Genomic DNA, 22,101 nt, shown 5'->3' with positions numbered 1-22,101 from the left:
GAACAGTGAAATACTAGTGACTTGTGGGCAGATGTGATAACCAGGGTGAACCTCAAAGGTATTATATGGAGTAAAAGGAAGTCAACACTAGTGAGTTTGTATGGTGCTATTTACCAGACACTGTGGAGCTGGACCCGGTAGTGTGGCCTGAAATACTGGCTGCTCTTTTAAGTCTTACTATTTCAAATAAAAACTTAAACAGAAAGTATGTCATATATTCATGTTCATGGAAGCATTCACAGTAACCAAAAACACATGACCAAACCAAGAATTTACTGGCAGCCTATGGCATATACATACAGTGAAGGATTATTTAGCTGCAGAAAGGAATGAATCCTGAGATAAACTACAACAGATGGACTCTGGAGACTTTATGCTTTGTAAAATAAGCATGAGGAATTGCTGTTTGGTGAATACAAAGATGTTTCAGAAGATTAAGGACCAGGTTTTTAGAGATATATATTGACAGTGGTGTATAGTTTGTATAAGTAATACATTTATTTACATATACCTTTATTTATTTATTTATTTATTTTTTAGTGAGACAGGGTTTCTCTGTATTGTTTTGGAGGCTGTCGGTCCAGCCCGGCCTCGAACTCACAGAGATCCACCTGCCTCTGCCTCCCGAGTGCTGGGATTAAATGCGTGTGCCACCACCGCCCGGCTCCAATTTTTATTTTTTAAATAAATGTGAGTGTTTTGCCTGCATGTATGCATGTGTACCATATGTGTGCCTGGTGCCTGAGGAAGTCAGGAGAGAAGGTGTCAAATCTGTATGGGTGCTCGTAAACCACTGTGAGGATCCTGGGAACTGAACCTAGGTCCTCTGCAAGGGCAGCTCTCCAGCCACTTAACTTCTTTTTAAGAAAGATTTGTTTGTATTTTATGTGTCTGTTTAATAATATATGTGTGCAGGTGCCTGAGGAGGCTGGAAGAGGGTGTCAGATCCCCTGGAGCTAACAAGTCATTGTGAGCTGCCCAACACGGGTGCTGGGAACTGAACTAGCCAGAGCTCCTAAATGCTGTGCCCTCTCTCTGACCCCGATGTCCATTATCTGTTCATTTTATTTATTTTCATTTTGAGAGCTGGGGAAATGGCACAGTATATAAGAACTGCTCTGCAAATATGAGGGCCCAAGTTTGAATTCCTAGCACCCATATAAAAAACCAGGCATGCCTATGTGTGCCTATAACCCCAGTATTGGGGTGCAGAGACAGGCAGACCCCATGAGCTGGATGGCCGGCCAGCTTAGCTAAGAAGGTCAGCATCCAGTTCAGTGAAAGACATTGTCTTTCGGCAGTAAGGAGGGAGCAAAGGAGGAAGAAGACGCCCAGTGAAGTGCTCTGGACTTGTGGGCATGTGCACATAACACACTAGACAAGAAAACACACTTATGCACACTTATGGGTATCTTTTATGATTTCTTTTAAAACTAACAGAAGGACGGGCAGTGGTGGTACACAACTTTAAACCTAGCACTTGAGAGGCAAAGGCAAGGGAGTCTCTGAGTTTGAGGCCAACCTGATCAACAGAGAGTGAGTTCCAGGACAGCCAGAGTTGCACAGAAAAGCCCTGTCTCAAAAAACCTTAACAGAACTCCTCAGCTATTGTAGTTATTTTCTCCTTTATGGTGATCTCATAATGAAAATAATTTAGGGTAAATATGCCGTAATGGATTTTTTTTTCTGATTTGTACACTTCCATCATGTAAGGCTTAATGGCTGACTAGTCCCTGATCTCTAAATCACTTTCAGTCTGTCTTTTAATTGAAGAATTAAGCTATTTTACTCACAGTTATTGCTGAAAGATATATACTAATAACTCCTATCATTGTGTTGTTTTCCTTCTGGTTATTTTGAATAGTCTGCACCCATTTCTTTTTTTCTAGATTCATATTAAAGGTTTGATGGTTTATTGAATCAATCATATTTGATTGTTTTTTTTCTAATTCTCAGCTTATTTTAGTATTCTGGTGAGGCTTATTATTTCTTTCATGATTGTATTCACCCTCCTCCTCTTTGTATATGGTTTAAAGGCCATGAATTTGGCTTAGGCTTATCTTGGGAGGTCTTTATCTCACCTTTGGTTTTGCTGAATGCAGTAATCTTTGTCAACAGTTTTCTTTCAGGACTTGAATACAGCATTCTACACCTTGTAACCTTTAGAGTTTCTGCTGGTAATGTTGCTGTTATTCTGATGGGCCTCCTTTATAGGTGACAACACTTCTCTTCTGTAGCGTTGTTTTGTTTTGTTGTTCTGTATTTTTTTAAGACAGGATTTCTCTGTGTAACATCCCTGGTTATCCTGGAACTCGCTCTGTAGACCAGTCTGGTCTCGAACTCACAGAGATCCACCTGCCTCTGCCACCTGAGCGCTGTGATTAAAGGCGTGCGCCGCCACCCCTCCCCCGGCTGTCTGTAGCTTTTAATATTCTTTCCTTGTAATGTACTGATAGCAGTTTAATTATAATACGATTTGGAGAGGTTTCTTTTGGGCGTGTCTGCTTGAGATTCTAAATGTCTGTAAGGTTTGGGAAATTTTCTGCTAGTGTTTCCCTGAATAAATTTTCCATGAGTTTTGCTTTTGTTTCTGTTTCTTTGTCTATACCAATTCATAATTTTGGTGACTTGCCTTTCTTAGGTCTTGTGTTTTCTATCGATGGCTCTGAATGTGGTAATTCCTCAGCATTGTCCTCAAGCCCTGGTCTGCTTGCTCTATTTCCTGGGGAGACTTTCAGCTGAGTTACCTGATACATTGAGTTTTTCACTTCTAAGAACTGTTTGCCTCTTTTTCAGACCTCTTATTGACATGTTCTTTCAGATCCTCTATGACAACTCATAATAGTAATAAATAGTGAGTTTTGTTTTGTTTTGGTTTTTGGTTTTTCGACACAGAGTTTCTCTGTGTAGACCTAGCTGTTCTGGAACTCACTCTGTAGACCAGACTGGCCTTGAACTCACAGAGATCCTCCCGCCCCTGCCTCCCGAGTGCTGTGATTAAAGATGTGCGCCACCATTGCCTGGTTTATTTTATTATTTTTAATTGTTCCTTAATTTATTGAACTGTTTTATTCTCTGTGAGTTCACTGATCATTTTTTAAATTGATCTTTTTATTATTTTCCCATAATTACATTTATTTCATAGATTTAAATTTAACTACTGCTGAGTTATGTACTTTGCAGATATATTGCCCTGTTTATTCATAATTCTTATGTTTTTCTGTGTTGGTATGTGAGCATCTGTTGGGGGGACTATCTCTCACTTTTGTGTGAGGTCTCCTTAGTGATCAGCTTCTCCTGAGGGCTCAACCCCAGTTCTGTGCAGAGGAGAATGCAAGCTGCAGTAACAAGTTGTACTTGCTCTGCAAGAGCAATAAGTGATTTGAACTACTGAGCCATCTCTTCAGCCCCTAACCTTGGCTTTTAATGTTGGGTCTCTTGTTGGTCTTCACACAAAGGATCAGAATAACCCTGGCAGTTTTAGTTTAAGAATTAAGTGCATGAAATATTATAAAGTAATGAATATGGGAAAACATATCCAGAAAATTTACTTAGGTCTTTAAATTATACCACAAAATAAGTTTTATTTTTTGGGTTTTTTTCTTTCTTTTTTTGTTTTTGTTTTTTTTCAAGACAGGATTTCTCTGTGTACAAGTGCTGGGATTAAAGGCATGTACCACCAACGCCCAGCTCAAAATAAGTTTTAAATTTGCTTCTTTTAATGTTCTTTAAGTACAGAAGTAGAGGACAATAAAAGTGAATGTTTATTAATTCTTAAGTTTGTATGATAGCAAAAAGAAGAAAATTGCAGATGAGAATATTGTAAATTGATTTGTTTTTATAAAAGTGAATTTGAAAAAGTAGTTTTTCAGATTTTTTTTAAATGAAGTTGAACATAGCATATGACCCAGCGTTCACATTACTGGATACCTTAGAGAAGTGAAAGCTTGGGTTCTCAGAGCAATCTGCACATGTTAAATGTATGTCCTGTTCATGATCTTTTCAATCTATGATAACGATATAGCCATGATAAGTCAAGAAACATCTGTACTGTGATTGTTGGCTGCATTACCATTGGGAGAACCTTGGTAAAGTGTACATATGAGAACCCTACAATTCTCACAACATCTTCTGAGCCTTGAACTACTTCAGAATTAAGTTATCCAAAAGTCAACTTGAGCCAGAAGTAAATTGAAAAGCAAAATGCAGAACATAATTAGTAGTAATTATTAGAGATAAGATAATTGTATTGTGAATAATGTTTTGTATGCACTCGTGCGCACACGTGTGTGTGTATGTGTGTATACACATATGTATATATGTAGAGAGAGAGCTCACTCATATAAATCTACCTATAGGCAAGTACTGAGTCCTCAGTAAATTTGAACAAGAATTTTTAGAAGATAGGAAAGTGAGAGAAAATTTCCTAGGTGTACTTTTATAATTATATGCTCAAGATTCTCTGAAATCACAGCCAGGTGATAGTGACACACATCTTTAATCCCAGTACTTGGGAGGCAGGAGGATCTCTTGAGTTTGAGGCCAGCCTGGTTGGAGAAACACTGTCTTGAAAAACCAAAAAAAAAAAAAAAGGAAAAGATTCTCTGAAATCCAAAACTTTCATTGTTCTGCCAGATGCTCCCAGTAATAAATGCTAAAAAAAAAAAAAATTAAACAATAGATCATAGCTATGCATTTTCACCCAAGACAAAAATAGTGCTTGCCAAAACACAAGAACCTGAGTTCTGTTACAGAACCCAAGGGCAAAAAAAAGTCAGCAGAGGTAGAGACAGGTGTTCCTGAGGCTGACCAGCTAGCCTCGCCTACTTGGCAAGTTCTAGACCAGAGAGAGACAGGTCTCAAAAAAAAAAAAAAAAAAAAAAAAAAAGAGGTGGTTGGAGTCCGAGCAACAATATGTGAATTGCACTTAAAGGGCACATGTGCACCTGTAATCACACTTGTGTGTACACACACAGAAAACAGAGCAGTGGTTTTCATTGCTTTTGTGGTGGTGTTTTGGTTTATTGTTTGCTATTTTGAGAGTAATAACCAGATCGACTCTCTCTGTATGTATTTATGTATGTATACACACACACACACACACATATTTATCTGAGGGTGACCTTGATCTGCCTGCGTGCGCTTCCTAAGTTAACATGCCCAGACAACTTTGTACTGTTTTAAAACAGCTTGAAAAACCTTGTCATATATAACCTGTCTTCTCAATAACAACAAATGCTTTATATTTTTTAAGGCATAAATTAATTATTGGAAAGCTGCTAAACAATGGAGCCAGACATCATTCGAATGTACTCTTCATCTCCCCCACCACTAGACAATGGAGCAGAGGATGACGATGAGGATGAATTTGGGGAATTTGGTGGATTTTCAGAAGTCAGTCCTTCTGGTGTAGGGTTTGTTGATTTTGATACACCAGATTATACTCGTCCTAAGGAAGACTTTGTACCTTCAAACCATTTTATGCCAATTCACGATTATTCAGAAAATGTAGATAGCCTTACAAGCTTTAAGTCCATTAAAAATGGTAGTGATAAGGATGTCACTGCTGAACTTTGTACTCCTGTGAAAAGTCAATCTGATGTTGTACTTTCTACCACCAGCAAAGAGATGATTCCATCTAAAACTTCAGATCCTTCCATCGATGGCATGGGAAGACCAGGAGATTTAAATAAAGTTGTGGTTCAGGGACCAAACACTGGACAGCCCAGAAGTTTCTCTCCAGGAGATTTTAGAACTGATCTGAACATTGTTCATCAAACCAAGCAGTTAGAGAGCTGCAACGGTGAAAAGCCTCCTTGTCTGGAAATTCTAACAAACGGGTTTGCAGGTTTAGAAACTGTAAATCCTCAGGGAACAGGTGACCTGGACAGATTCGCTGATTCAGAGGGACTGAAGCCTCTTGGCACTTGTGGCACTGAGTGTGGCTTAGATTCTACAGCTAGTCCTGCTAAGGAATTTGCAGATTTTGCTGCATTTTCCCAAACAGAGAGGATACAACTAGAAGAAATAGAATGTGCAGTTTTAAATGATGCTGACGCACTGACTGTTCAGGGAAACAGCAGAGTCAAGGAACTGAATTCCTTGAAGGATGTGTCTTTGGGAAGCTCTGCGGATGAAGGAGTTACCGATGGAGGACATCAGGTCTATGTTTCCGAAGTGCATGTAATAACTGACAGAGGGTTCAGTGTTGACAAACAAGACCCTCAAACACTGCAGAAGAATGAATTTTTAAGTTCAAGAGTTCAGTCTGAGACTTGGAGTTTTGTAGACTCAACTGAAAATTCAGAAGCCATTAGGAGGGACCCGTGTAAAACTGAGGAAAATGATTTATTTGTTTCTAAATGTGCTGACTTATGCATGAATTCTGTTAAAACTGATGTTAATGAAGTTGATTCTTCCAAAGAAGAAAATAGAAAGTTTACTAGTTCCAAAAGCCCAAATCTTGATTCCACAGAAGAAAATGTTTTGGATGATTCGGTTGCAAGCATAAAAAATGGTGACAGTGGTAACGACTTTGTGACTTGCCACGATACCAATGAGGATGATTTTGGTGACTTTGGTACGGCCAGTGGCACCACTCCACCTTTTATTACTAGTACTCAAGATTCAATGAGTGATGTCACTTTTGAAGAGTCCTCGGAGCATTTTCTACATTTTAGTGAGCCATGTGATGATTTTGGAGAATTTGAGGATACAAATGCTGTTTCTTGCCAAGAGGAAATGACGTTTGCTGAGTCCAACCTGAAACAGACCCCTGGTAGTTTATCAGAGGAAGATCAGTTGGCAGGAAAGTCTGCTGGAAAAGACAGTGAACCTGACTCAAAACTGGAACATGGTCAAGACGGTGAGTTTGGAGATTTTGATTCTGTGCCAAATACTCAAGACAGCAGCAGTGCTTTTCCAGACTCGGATGATTTTGCAGACTTCAGCTCAGCAGGTCCTGGTCAGACTGTAGACTGGAATGCATTTGAGGATGAGCAGGAAGACGCTTGCTCTTGGGCTGCCTTTGGAGACCAGCAGCCTGCTGAGTCTCAGCATCAAAAAGAAGTCTGGCTGTCACATAGGACAGGTGAAAATACTGATGCTCTGGGAACCCCTAAGATGCACAATGTCTCTTCAGCAGCTTCCAAAGGAACAGTTGCTAGTGGCCATTTGCAGGATTCAGCCACTTCAGTTCAGGTATTTGCTAATTTCCTCTATTTTATATAACATGTTAATTGCTAGGGAAACTCGTAATACAGCTTTAAAAATTAGCTGAGTACCTGCTAAAGGGGTTTCTGTGTGAGACATGATATTTGCTGGCTGGATTTCTAGATTAGAGTTTTCACAACTTTTGAAAAATTGTAAAATTGCTATCATGGGGAGCTTCTTAGTTAACAGAAATTTATCAATTTAAATTATTCATGAATGATTGTTTTAAATATTAGCCATTTTTCCCTCGGTTTTTATCTTTACAGTAATTTTTTTGAAAAGGTTAAGTCATTTTTTTAACTTTAGAGGTTAAAAAATCAGTTAACTATGTCTCTTAAAAATTAGAGTTTTGATTACAGGGTAGAGCTAATGGAGTTTGAACCCTCATAATTTAACAGCTGCAAAGAGATCTGGCATGAAATAAGGTTTAGCCCTAGAAGAAGTAGCTGTGGATTAAGTTATTGTGGTTATATCAATTTATTTATAGTTTGTTGTTTATGTATATATGTGTTTTTTGTTTTGTTTATAACTAGTCTTAAGGAGCAGATATATCAGGAAGAATATTCTTACTACTCAGCACCTGTGTGCAATTCTTTCTGGCTCATGCTCTGTCAGAAAAGATTCATTAATACTTATTTTGATCTAAAATAGCCCCTGTAGTTGTATCTTGATATTATTGTTTCCCAGTCTTGAGTTGGACTCTATACTAATTTTTACCGTTACTCAGCCCAAATAGGAGAGGGGCATTCTCTTGAGAAAAAAACAAGTCACTTCTTTATGTTGATTGGTGTGGTACATCTTGTCCGTAGGCTGTTTTTAATATTAGTGTGGTTTACTGTATTTTCAGTTGTCTTTTGCTAAGAAATCCATTTTCAATTGGAAGTATCTCTGAAGTCTGTTAATTGAAATAACTATACTTCATTGCTTTGGTAGCTTTGATACGTGTGCTGTTACCAGTTGGTAGTCACGGCTTTTGAGTGTCTGAATAGTTTGTTTGCTAATTCAGTTATTACCTGGCTGATCTAATGTGCAGTATTACTATTTAATAATTTATCATTGACTAAAGAGCCTTATAATTCTAACAAATTAACTGATTTTAATATAAAATGAAGGCTGTAGCTTTCACCTAACCCTTTCCCTATTTAGTTTCATTGCAGTAAAGTATAGGGTGACAGTGGTATTGGATGATCTTTAGTTTGTAGCCTTAGAACTTCTAATAACATCAGATAATTAATTTTTAAAAGTATGACCACTTCAAATGGAAATTTCTTATATGTTGAGTTTATTTGTACATCATTTAATAATTGACTACATATACATGCATATACATAGACTTCGCTGGAATATGACATGATTTTTTTTTTTCATCTTGACAGCCTCTTGGAAACTTTACGGTTTGGGATAATAAGTGAAAAAATGTGCAGAAGGAGAATTTTTGTAAAAATGAAATGTAAGCTGCTTAGAGGTAGCACAAATACTTATGAAAACTTGCTGCGATCTTTTGACCCAGGCTTCACACTTCTATTAATGGGGAAGGGACATGAAGGGTTTTTAGATGCAGAGTGGAAGAGCAAACTCCTGAGACAGTTTGGGAGAAAGCCTAAGTGGGGGTGGGTAAGCCTGCCTGCAGAGTGAGTCAGAAGTGCGCACACATTCAACACGTGCTTTCTCGGCCTGCTTTGAAGGAAGCTGGCCTGGACTTTCCTCCCTGGACTTGAGATTCTGCTGAAAGTGTGCACTAGTCCTATCTTGCCCTTTGAGAAAGAGTTCTGTTCATTAATGTTTTTCTGAAATGTCTTCTAGCTACAGCAGTCTTCCTATGTCAGTCTAAGTGCTGGCTCGCAGGGGTGAGCCCCCTGGCCAAGAGTCGTGATTAAACGGCCTGGAAGCCTTTTCAACAAACGAGTTTATAGCATAAGCATTGATTTAACCCTGAGCTTCTGTAAAACTAAGTATTACTCAGAATGTTACTCCAGAATTTAGGTCATTGGTAAATACGAAGATTTTCTTCTACAAGGGAGGCCATAAAGTTATTTTTTGTTAACAGCCATCCAACTGGTATTTCTGAAAAAGATTGTTAGATGAAATTTGAGACCTTTAAGAATGAAGGGTTGGAAAGATGGCTCAGCAATTGAGAGAGCTGCTCTTCTGGGTAAGATTCAGTCCCCAAGCATCCGTGTCAAGAGGGATCCCACACACCCATGCGGAGTAACACACAAAATTAAAAATAAAAAATAGGATTGGAGAGATGGCTCAAACTGTGAAGAGGTCTACTCTTCAGATGACCCGGGTTCAGTTCCCAGCACCCACATGGCAGATCACAGCTGTCTGTAACTCCAGTTCCAGGGGATCTGGCACCCTCACCAATTATACTTGCAGGCAAAACACCAATGAACATAAAATAAAAATAAAGAAATAAAATAAATGAATTTTAAAATTTAATTCGAGGATGGGGCTGGAGAAATGGCTTCGCGTTTGTGTGCTGCTGCTCTTGTAGAGGCTGCACAAGTCTAGTCCACTGCACCAGACATGCACATGGCACACATGAGTAAATGCAGGCAAAACGTCACACACAAAATAGCTTTAAAATTCTGAACTAGGTAAGTAAAAGTTAATGGTGTGGGCTGACAGTTCTTTCACTACTGCCGTGCCAGGCCTCCTAGTAAGTATAGTAAAAAAATCTTTTCGGAGATCACAAAAAGGGAAAGGGGGTGGTGAAAAACATTTTGACTTCTGCTATTTGAGGTTAAGATAGTAGTGTTTCACTGGAAAGTCAGCATTCTCAAACTGAATATAACAGTCATCTGCCCAAGATTATGTATGTTTTACTTTTACATGCACATTTGAATTTGTGGCTGGAAATAGAAGCATCAAAATAAAGGAATTAAGGCTGTTCATGTGATGGTTCATTCCAGTAATCCCCATATCCTGGAAGCTAAGACAAGAGGATGGGGGTGGGGATCAAGGCCAGCTTGAATGCTATAGAGGGTTTTCCAGGCCAGCTTAAACTTCATAATAAAAACCTATCTCAAAAAACAAACAAGCAGGGCTGGAGGGGTGGTTCAGTGCTTAAGAGCACTCGCTGCTCTTCCAAAGGTCCTGAGTTCAATTCCCAGCACCCACATGGCAGCTCACAACTGTCTGATGCCCTCTTCTGGTGTGCAGATGTACATGCAGACAAAGTACTCATATACATAAATACATGAATGAGTAAATCTTTTTAAAAAAGCAAGTAGCAAGAGTTAAGATTTTGGCCTTATAGGTCTTTGTTTACTAAATGTTTGGTTGAATTATATTTCTTCTTTACTGTTTTTCCCCCCCTCAGAAAATTTGGCATTCTGACCATTAACACCAAGTAGAAGTGTTTTGTTAGATTTGTTCAGAAACTGTACAGAGGGAACTAATCACCTTTTCAGAGCATGGTAAATATTACAGTAGTCACTCATTTTATAGTTTGAAATTAGGGATTGATAAGTATACAAGTGTAGCTTGTATTTGATATCTCACTTAATATTTAATGGTGGTGAGGCATAAGGTGTCCTCTGAAGTAGAAGGTTAAGTTACTTGGATTTTAAGTTTCTTCTACATAAGTCTTAGAGTTAACCAGTAACAAAACTATTGTAATAGAAAAACCAGGATTTCATCATAATGCAAGAAAGAAAAACTATCTGGAAATAAGCTGAGGAGATTTTAACTGGTGCCTTAAATACAAGATACTTTAAAGAGATGTGCATTTTAGTGGCAGAAAAAACAAGTCTAAAAATCCCCAGAAGCCAGTGCCACTTGTGCCTCTGAGAAGCTGAGCTACACTTGCAGTACAGTAAACTTTCTGAGTTTTGTTTGTTTTTGAAATACTGGGCATTCAAGATAGGACTTGTCTACTAGCATCTACCACTGAGCCACATCCCAGCCCCGTACGCCCTTTTTATATTCTGTGTCATTTATGAACTAGAGATGTGTCATTTAAGGAAATGCATAAATGGATCAATTGATCAATCCAATAGGGTATGTATAAGGGGAGGAAGAAGGAATGAATGTATAATAGATAATATGTACTAGAAATTAAGAAGCTGAAAATACACAGTAAACTAGAGACCATGAAAGCTGTAGTTGTGGTATGAATTTGAAGGCCTGAAAACCAGGAGAAACAGTATTGTGTGTTCTAGAAATAACAGTTCAGGTGAGAAGACAGGAAAACTGGTATCTTTATTCAGAAATTCCCTGGTTCTCAGGTTTTGTTTTTCTTCTATCCAGGTCTTTAACTGGATGCAGCTCTCTCATCTTAGGAAAGGTTGCCTGTTTTAGTCAGTTTATCAGCTACTATATTAAATTTCACCTAGAAGTGTCCTCATGTTTGACCAATATCTGAGCATCTGATGACCTCATCAAGTTAATGTACAGAATGAACAGTGAGTGAACAGTCTTCAGGATGTTTGGAAGGCTTGTAACCTGTTCATGGCTAAGACATACCATAAGGAGCTTTCTGTATTAGGTAATATGTATGGCTTATTTGCATCAGTAGAGATGAAATGACTGCTACCTACAGACCCCAGGGCTTGGTCCCCTGTCTGCAGACAAAGAGTGGGAATGAGTCATACATAATGCTTTATCCTCTTTGATGAATAAAACTTTCAAGTGATTAATCATTTTCACTTTTCCAGGAGTCAGTTTGGTTTAATTATATAATTATAGAGGTATTCAAGGTAATGAAGACTCTGATAGCAAATTATATATGAGAATAGAAAACTGGGGAAGATAAAGAATAAAGGCCAGTGGTATGTATAGCCAGTGCCAAATTATGACTTTTTTGTAAACCCCTTCACCATAAAAATGCTTAAAATTCTGTTCTATGACTTGAAATAACAATGAGTTTATTCTTATGTAAGCATAATACTGCATAATAATATTAGATATTAAAACATTTTCATAGACTCCAATAAATATTCTGGACCATAATAGCAACTAAGTGCTGTGGCTTCTGTGTACCTTAGCTCCAAACATAGTATATAAAAATCTCTATAGTGGTGCTAACTTCCCTGTCTCACGACTTACACAAGGACTGGAGAGACACTGTTAGTACAGTGCTTGTAACCCCAGCACGGGCTGGAGGGTGGGAGTGGTGTGGAGAGACAGTCAGGTCCCTGGAACTCCATAGCTAGCCAGCCTAGCCAAACCCTTGAGCTCTAGATGCAGTAAGAGGGAAAGAACCCCAGGGTAAGCCTCTGACCAGCACATGCGCAAGCTTCTCTCATGCGTGTGCGTGCACAGACTTAGAGAATAGTAGTAGTACTTGTTTGTTTTTCGAGACAGGAAACAAAAGCAGGCAGTTCTCTGAGTTTGAGACCAGTCTGGCCTACAGAATGAGTTCCAGAACAGCCAGGGCTACACAGAGAAATCTTGTCCAAAAAAAAAAAAAAAAGATGCTCAAAAACAAAAAACTGCTTTCGTGACAACAAATCAGTGAAGTTGAAATTCAGCCTCCCCTTTTAATATTTATGGGACCATAGGCAAGTTATGCTCTATGTTCCATTTTTCTCATCTAGAAAGTGGGTATAGTATTGTTACTCCTGGAACTGGAGAAATGGCTCAATGGTTAGGAGCACTTTCTGCTTCTACAAAGGACCTGTAACCCCAGATACCTGCATGCACATGATACATACACATACTACAGTACACAGTAAACAAATAGATAATATATAATTACTTCCTAAATGTTTCCATGTCTTACATAAGCCAGTATTTGTAAGGCATGTAAAATGATGGCAAGTACGACGTAACTATAATGTCTTAAACAAAAACTGCAATACATTAATTATATCAGGCCTTTTTTGGATCTGTTTAGAGAATGAATACCTTTGGTCTTCTGCTAAATTTAGTTCCTCACTTTCCTGAACTGGGTTGTACTGATTCTGTTTGCTTTTACAAATGCCATCTTACCCATGTACAGAAACTAGAGCTCAGCCCTACAAGTCCACATATATTAGAGTATGTTAGTAAACGTCACTGTTCAGCAAATCATGCTAGTACATGCCTGTAATCCCAGTACTTGGAAGACTAAGACAGAATTCCATATTTGAGACCAGTCTTGGAAGTGTGGGCTGGAGAGATGACTGCTCTTCCAGAGAACCTTTACGTTGAAATTCCTTACAAAGCATATCTGGCTTCTTTCACAAGAATGGATGCTGTTAACTCAGGGATAGTGCCCAAGACTTAGGGTCTAGAGAGCTTGACTGAGGTAAACATAATGCCTGTGGGTATCGGGATTGGCCGGGCGCTAAGATAGCGTAGAAGTCACTTAGGTTGTTATAAAGCACAAATGAGCTCACTTGTAAGAGTGGATTTTATGGTCTGAAAACAGTGTTCAGGATTTAGGGGGAAAGTCTTGGGTAAGTAAAAACATAAATTCTGGGAGATACGGGCAGAGCCTGTCTCATCAGACAGTAAAGGATCATCAAGTTGTAAAAAGACATCATTCCTAGCGTTCCAGGAAGAGCATCTTCACACCTCATTCCTTTGAAGAGGTGAGGGCCTGTTTAACTTCCCTGGCTTCTCCAGTGCCTGTCTGTGTACACAAAGCTCTTTGCTCTCCACAGTGGCAGCCAACAGCCTCCATAAGCACCAGGTGTGCGTGTGGTGCACAGACATACACACAGGCAAAGCACGCATAAACGTAAAATTCATGCTACCCCGCCACGAGGACCAGCCTCTGGCAGCTCAGGGATTGAAGGAGAGCAACGGAGTTGGCCGACTAATAACTCAGCTTGACTTTTCTGTGTGAGCGGGGAATAAAACTTAACTCTCTGGGGCCGTTGAAAGGAACACACACACACACACCCTCCTTCCCTCCCTTTGGGTTCTCTCCATCATCTTCTCTCTCTGTTTTTTATTTCTTTTCTTACCAATATCCACATCCCTTCTGTCTCTCTTGATCTTCCTTCTAACTATATTTTTTCCCTTACAGCTTATATGCCCCAGAAAAATCTCTGAAGCAGTATAAAAATTACAAGGTGGTTAGAGTTTATTTTTCAAGTGAATGATTACAGTGAATATAAGTAAGAAGCAGCATGTTTTCTATATCCCTTACATGATTAAACATTTTGTATATTACAGGTGAAAAACAAATTGTCCCAAGAACCCACATCCATCCATCCCCAAGCAACTTGTTATAGATTAACAGAGTGTAAGCAAGCGAGTAATTTTCTTAGCCAGTTCTCTTGATGGCAGACTATATTCTGCAGTTTCAAAGAAAGGACCAGTCATTTTATTATTTATCTCAAAAGTTAGTCTTATCACAAATCTAAACTTTTATATATGAAAAACAGTCAGCTCTGTTTTATATCCTCAGGGTGCATATCCATTCATCAGCAGTTCATTATATCAGGAAGCTGAGGACAGAAATGGGTACAAGGAATTAATCATCACCCTTGATCGCCACCCCGTCCTAGCAGGTCAGCCAGCAATAGCCAGTCTGTCACTGTTCTTGTTCCCCGACCTCAACAAGTCCCTTGCTCAGCTACTAAAAGTACGCCTTTAAATTGTTTTCCAGGATTTTTTTTTTACCCCAAAGCCATTAACAAAAACAACTTAACCTAACCTTAAGTCATTATTTAAAGCTTTGTTTTAGCTATGATGCACACCAAAACATGTGAACATATATAAAACCTTAAAAAAAAAAAGAAGTTCATATGGATAGGTCAAAATAAACAGTTCTTTTACTCATTAAAGTAAATTCAGATTTAATATTTTACTTGAGCAACTCTAGCCTTTGATGTGATAACTTTTATGATCAAACCCTAATGGTAAAGAAATGGTTGTTAGGGTGTTGGTGGTGCACGTCTTTAATCCCAGCACTCAGGAGGCAGAGACAGACAGATCTGTGACTTTGAGGGTAGGTTTTCTTCTCTTCTGAGCATTATATTGGTTTTGTTCTCATACCTATTCTACTTAAAAAGCTATTTAACCCATATCCCACTACATTTTTACGTAATTGTGCTTTTAAGAAACAAAATAGCCAGGGGTAGTGGTGGTGCACAAATCCCAGCACTTGGGAGGCAGAGACAGGTGGATCTTTGAGTTCGAGGACAGCCTGGGCTACACAGAGAAACCCTGTCTTGAAAAACAAGCAAAACAGCAATAGAAGGTAAATGTCACAAAAAAATTTAATTTAATCGAAATTTTGTTAATTCTGTTAACTGCTGTCAGCAGATCCTGGTTATTTAATATTTATTTATTGCCCCAGTTTGGGGGTTGGCAAAGAATAGCTCAGGAGACAAATCTGTCCCCTCATTCTTGCTTTTGTACCTAATGTTTTCCTGGAACCCACTCATACTGGCGTGTTTAGAGATGAGCTACAGAGCGTAAGTCTTTACTTTGAAATACTGCTCGACCCTGTTTTGCCTCATGTAACAGAGGAGTGGAAGCAAATGTATTTTATGCCTAATTCTAAAGACATGTAAAACTCAGTTTTAAATATTTATATAGTTTATATCCTTTGTGGGGGAGGCTGAAGGAACAGAAGTTGAAGTGATTATGTTAATGGAATTTCCTCCTCGAACACACTGCAGTCATTCGAGCACTTGTTCGTTGATAACACTAGTATGCCTGAGACCTAAGTTGTGTGTAGTATTGTCCAGCCAGTTAATTTAGGATTCCTGTTTTCTTCTGGTGACAGGTTGAGTTTTCCCCTGTCCCTTTAAAAAGGTAACAAACATGATACAGTAAAGATTTAATTTTCTGGGTAAATAAAATATGGTCCTAGGTGAGTTTTTAATTTACCTTCCCTGCCCAGGAGGGAAGTGCTCATCAGGTTTCCAATTAGATAGTTATCTGATCTCTTTCAAAGTCATGCCTGTCCCTTCCCCCTGTTGAAGCCAGTTAGTACTGTGTCCCCTTGACAGACTCAAGTTTCAGGAGCCTGGGGATCTTAAGTCCACCCTTTGCTTTAGGGTTCATAATTGAAAGTGAGACTTGTTCTCTTCTCACATAAATAACGAGGGCGGCAGAGAACTTTGGCAGTTAGCAGGGGTACCCTGAGACTAATTATAATTGATACGGTTTTTGCTGTGCTGCAGCTTCCAAAAGGGAGATCTGGCACTTGAAAAATGTGATTATGGAAATTATGCCTTTTGTTCTTCCCTAGTTACTGACTACTACAAAGAAGAAATCAAGTGTTAGCTTGTTTGTATCCATTGTCAGGAGGCAATTTTTATGTGGTATTTCTGTTATCAATTTCAGTAGTACATTTAATCTTCTAACAGGCTTTAACCTACTACAGTTTGTATTCCTACTGATGTTTAAACAATAAATTGCACTCCGTTTTAAAATGTCTTGCATGTATATGAAACACAGTTAAGAAAATGGAAATAAGGTTTGCACATATACAATAAATACAGTGATTCCCCCACAAAGAAAATCATTATTCTAAATCCAACAAATTTGAATTAACAAAACTCAAAATGCCAAGTAAATATATGTTTATTTTATGATAAAAGATACTCTAGTAAATGTCCAGGCTTTACCTCAAGGTAAGTAAAGAAATGGGATTTCTAGAAGATAGTGCATAATGTCAAAAAGGTAAAGAGCTTTGGAATTTTTTACCAGTAAAAACTGAGACACTCAGGCCAGCAGGATGGCTCAGTAGGTAAGAGTGCTTGCTGCCAAGCCTGAAGGCCTGACTTTAATTCCTGTGAGCCCTGTGGTGGTAGAGACCCAACTCCCAAAAGTTGTCCTCTCGCCTCCAGATGGACACCATAGCATGCTGTCCTACCACCACCACACGCAGAAAGTAAATGCATGTAAAGTAATTAAGATTTACTTTTATTATCTTGTGAGTGAGTGAGTGAGTGTGTGTGTGTGTGTGTGTGTGTGTGTGTGTGTGTGTGTGTGTGTGTGTGTGTGTGTGTTTACATATGGGTATGTGCATGTGCGTACAGGTGCCCAAGGAGGTCAGTCATGGGATCCCCTGGAGCAGGAGTTGTGAGCTACCTGGTGTGGGTGTGGGAACTGAACTTGGGTCCTCTAGAAGAGGAGAAGTACTCTTAATGACTGAGCCGTCTTTCTGACACCACCTCCATTATTTTTTTTTTAATTGAGACACTCTTAACTGTTCTGCACTGTTGCAGCAGAGGTATTTCAAAAAGACTTTCACTGCTAAGTGTTTGTCAAGAAAACGGTTCTGATTAGCTGTGGTGCCTCCTTCTCCCAGATATTCACCTTCTTGCTCTTCATGTCTTTCTGCTTGTATTAACTGAGTAAGGGAGAGAAGGTGAATGCTCTGAGTCTTTTGTTTTGACTTTTGGAAGAGTATTCAAACTTGGGGGTTACTTTCGTACTATACAACAGAGTGATACTTTTTCTTTGTGGAGATCTGTACCATCCTAAGATACCATATGGGAAGTACAATTGCAGGTTTGGCTCTTTCCTGCTTTATTTGTTACCTGCTGGAGCGGCGTAATTGCTGAATCATTTAGAGTGATAGTTGAAGTTGTTTCTCACTGTTTTCTGTACTGGAGTGGTGGTTTCCTTCCTTACAGTAGTAGATTGTGTGTGTGTGCGCGCATGTGTGCGAGAGAGCACGCATACATGCACTAAAATTATGACATCATTAAAACTGAAGAAATGAAAGTGAACTTTTTGGGGGTTGATTCAGACAGCTTTACTCAACCGGTTGGAGAGAATTTTCGAAGCCTGTTTTCCTTCTGTACTTGTTCCTGCTGCTGATGCTGACGAGGAAGTTACTTCCCTGAAGCACTTGCTGGAAATCAACACCTCGCCAGTGAAAACAAGAGAGGCCTTAGCTGAAAGTGGGTAAGTAGTAGATGGTTCTTAGAGAACTTCAGATTCTCTTAGTTTCAGTTGTTCTCATTTGTACAGCATTGTTTTAAAATACACTTGAAGCCAAAATTATCCCTGTTTCTCTACTTCTGAGATGTTTATTTTGATGTTTTTAAATTTACATCCTGATCAGCCAATGTTATATCACCTCCTGACTACATAGCCCAAGCTGCACCCAAACTCAAAGGCCTCCTGCTTCAGCCTCCCAAGGGCTGAGATCACAGGTATGTGTCAGAACACCTGGCTTAACTGAAAATTTAGATTTTCTGCTATTTTGTTTTCATCTTCTCAGTATATTTTCCTCACAGCTTTTGGTTAACTTTTTAAATCTCTTATTTTTCTTTTAACTGTGTAACCACTATGTACTGCTGAACAAGCTCTTGTTTTCTTTATACACGGTCTCTGAACTTTATGCAAGATGAACATTCCTAATCTGGAAATCCAGACTTAAAAGGTGCTGTGAAATCCCACACTGTGGGGAGCTGTGGGTATAGAGCAGTTGTAGCTCATTGGCCTAGCCTGCTTGTACAAGGAAGGCCCCAGGTGTGATCTCCAGCACTGGAAAGGGAAGAGAGGCTGATTTTTTTTTAATCCACAGATTTTGAGCATTAATATGACATTCAAAGAGTTTGTAATTGTGGAACATTTCAGATTTTAGATGCCTGACTGGGAAACTCTACTCAGGTATTGTAAGACCTAAAACATTCTGAAGCTGGAAACACGTCTGCTCTCAAGCACTTTTATTTTCTACATCTTTTCCTGCCCCTGAGAGCCTATTCCATAGGTAGAGTTTTCCTTTTTTGGCAGCCATGACCCAGATAACTGACACAGAGGCTTAATATCACTTATAGATGCTTGGCCAATAGCTCAGGCTTGTTACTAACTAGCTCTCATAACTTAACCCATTTCATGGCTTTTACCTCTATCCCATTTTGTGTGTCCAACTCATTCTCTGTCTGATTGGCGACTCCTCTGACTCCATCCTTCCTCATCCTGTCATTCTGTTTGTCTTTCCCACCTAGCTTTATCCTGTTCAGCTATTGGTCAAGTGGTTAAACCAATCATAATGACATATATTAATTCACACAGTGTACAGAGGGATCATTCCACAGCACTTATTCATACAATTTTACTTAATCAGTTTTTACGTGAGATGAAATTTATCAGGCTGTCATCCCCTGCTTCACCTCCACCAACTCTCTTGCTCCTATTTAGAATGGTTCAGCCTAGGCCTCTTTATACCTGTCATCTTATCCCCTATTTGATGTAGCCTTTTAGGGAAAAATGTACGGAAACAAAGCTGTACTATATTCTGTTAGTGCAAGTTTATAAGTTGTTGCTGACCTGACATTTCACAATGAAGTATCTTAATGTGAACATTCCTTTTATAGTTTTACCTTTTTTTTTTTTTTGGTTTTTTACAAGACAGGGTTTCTCTATTGTTTTGGAGGCTTTCGGTCCAGCCTGGCCTCGAACTCACAGAGATCCGCCTGCCTCTGCCTCCCAAGTGCTGGGATTAAAGGCGTGCGCCACCACCACCCGGCTTATAGTTTTACCTTTACAGTTACCTCTTTCCTTTGCCTCTGTTTTCTTTTCCTGGAACTCCTGTTCATTATTTGCTGTTAGGGCATCTAAATTTATTTTCTACGATTTCAAAGTTAGTTCCATTTCTTGGCTTTCTTTTTATACTTTTATCCTTCTCTGCCTCTGGCAGCATCCTTTCCTTCCCAGGTTTCCCCCTCTCCCATACAACTAAGTCACTTGTAACTTGTTTGCCCCTCTTTGTGACCTCAGCATTTCTGGTACTGGCTTTCCGAAAGGCACAAATCTCATTCTAAGAGATTCACTCTAAGGAAATAATTTACCATACAGTAACATACCCCATAAAATACTGAAAGATGGTCACTGCCAACCTAATGATAGGACCCAAGTAGTAAAAGGCATCCTTTACTGAAAGCTGTAGGCTGCAGCTAAACAAATGGTGGTTCACTGGCTTAGTTGAGTGTTATGTGGCCATTGGCAGAGTCACAGCAGCCCCTCCCTATCCACAAGGAGTGTGCGCCAAGATCCCTGAGAATGCTGAAAATATTGAATAGTGCTAATCTCTATACATCCTATGTTTTTCCTATATGTCCACAAATCCTCATTTGTAAATTAAACATAATAAGAGATTATAAATAGTAACTAATAGAAGAGTATATTGTAATAAGAGTTATATGAATGTGATCTCTCAGCATACCTTATTGTACTATGATATAAGATGATACAGTGTCTGTGTGATGAAATGATATAAGGTGAATACTCATAACACCTAATTAAAAATGTATTATGTCTTACTAGAATTTCTCCTTTAATATTTTCATACCATAGTTGGCCACAGGTAACTGAAAACCATGAAAAAGAAATGACAATGACAGATAGGGTAGAAGGTACATATGCAAGCCAGAAAACAATTTGAAAAAGAAATAGAAAATCATATATTACATATCTATATATAGAGGGAAAGATATATAATATGATTGCACCTTTGTGAATCAATACTGGAGGACGGTTAGACATGGTAGTGTATGATTTCAGCACTCTAGAGGCTAAGGCAAGAAGACCCAGAGGCCAGGTCTACTGGAGCCAGTCTCAAACCACAAAAAGGAGAAAATGCAAATATTGAGTAATTCTTAATAAATGATGGGTTCCAGGAATTTTTTGTTTTGTTTTAAGTACTGTTTTTTGTTTTTAAGAATATCTCATGTATCACAGGCTAGCCTGGCACTTACTTTGCAGCCAAGGATGAACTTGAGCTTCGGATCTTATTTCTCCTGAGTGCTAGGATTGTAGACCTGCACCACTTCTCAGTGCTTGGATGGAACCCAGGGATTTGGGCATGCAGGGTAGCACTCAACCAACTAAACTGTAGCCCCATCCCTTAGATGCTTTCTTTTTCAATAAAAATGAACAAACTAGGACTGGAGAGATGACTCAGTGGTTAAGAGCACTTTGCTCTTGCTGAGGACCTAGTTTTAGTCCCTGGCACTAGCATGGTGGCTTACAGTTTCCCATAACTCCAGTGTCAGGGGATCTGACACATCTTCTGGCCTCTGAACATGTGAGACACAAATACAGTGGGCACACATGCAGACAGAATACTCATGCGTATAAAATAAACAAATAATTTTTAAGGAACAAGCTAATCCCTTCATAAGAGTTTAGCTTACCTTTCTAATTACTGTTAGTGCTGGCTTTTGATTGCACTGAGATAACAGTTGATACAAGATTAATTGCAATGCCTGGTATAGCATCAATGTATTGAAGGTGAAGTTTGTGGTGACAGTGCTTGAATAACCTGTTGCTGGCTTCATTGTGGCCTTTACAGTGAACTGCTGGATGTATGGACGGAACTGCAGGATATTCACGAAGCACATGGCTTGAGATACCAGTGGGGTGGCTCCCATAGCAACAAGAAGCTTTTGTGCTCTTTGGGAATAGACACTCGAAACATTGTGAGTTTGTTAGAATCTTGAAAAATCCTTTAATCAACCTGTGCATTTTTTAAATTTACTATTCCGTTTAAACTGTGATTATATAGCTCTACAGAGAAATAGTTGGCTCAAATGTTCATTTATTTTGGATATGACAGAAAGACATTGTAATGTTCCTTTTAAAGTCAGTGATCCTTTTTTGATTGATTGAGTGATTATGTATACAGTACTCTGCCTGCAGGCCGGAAGAGGGCATCAGATCTCATTATAGACGGTTGTGAGCTGTCATGTGGTTGCTGGGAATTGAACTTAAACCCTGAAAGAGCAGCCAGTGTGAATTGCTGAGCCATCACTGCAGCCCAAGTCAGTCGTTCTCAACCTTCCTCATGCTGTGGCCTTTTAATAAAGTTCCTCATATTTCAGTGAGCTCATAACTCTTATTTTCATTGCTACTTCATAACTGTAATTTTGCTACTGTTATGAATCATAATGTAAATATCTGATATGCAGGATATCTGATAGGCAACCCCTAAGAAAGGGCTGAGACTCACAGGTTAAGAACCACTACTCTAAGTATTATTTC

General features: G+C 39.0%; 1 protein-coding gene across 5 annotated transcripts in view; it reads left to right on the top strand.

The window, feature by feature from the left end:
- Aftph (aftiphilin) overlaps positions 1-22,101 on the top strand; it is a 61,857-nt gene that overhangs the window by 14,645 nt on the left and 25,111 nt on the right. For all 5 annotated transcript variants that reach the window (XM_040733142.1, XM_040733143.1, XM_040733139.1 and 2 more), the window contains exons 2-4: positions 5,255-7,200; positions 17,861-18,018; positions 21,413-21,539. In XM_040733142.1, the coding sequence (XP_040589076.1) occupies positions 5,287-7,200; positions 17,861-18,018; positions 21,413-21,539 (2,199 nt within the window). In that variant the 5' untranslated portion in view covers positions 5,255-5,286. The remainder of the gene's footprint in view (positions 1-5,254; positions 7,201-17,860; positions 18,019-21,412; positions 21,540-22,101) is intronic.

The sequence above is a fragment of the Mesocricetus auratus genome, unplaced genomic scaffold, assembly GCF_017639785.1.
Source record: "Mesocricetus auratus isolate SY011 unplaced genomic scaffold, BCM_Maur_2.0 Super-Scaffold_100029, whole genome shotgun sequence".
NCBI lineage: Eukaryota > Metazoa > Chordata > Mammalia > Rodentia > Cricetidae > Mesocricetus > Mesocricetus auratus.
This window is presented reverse-complemented; position numbering and strand designations above follow the sequence as displayed.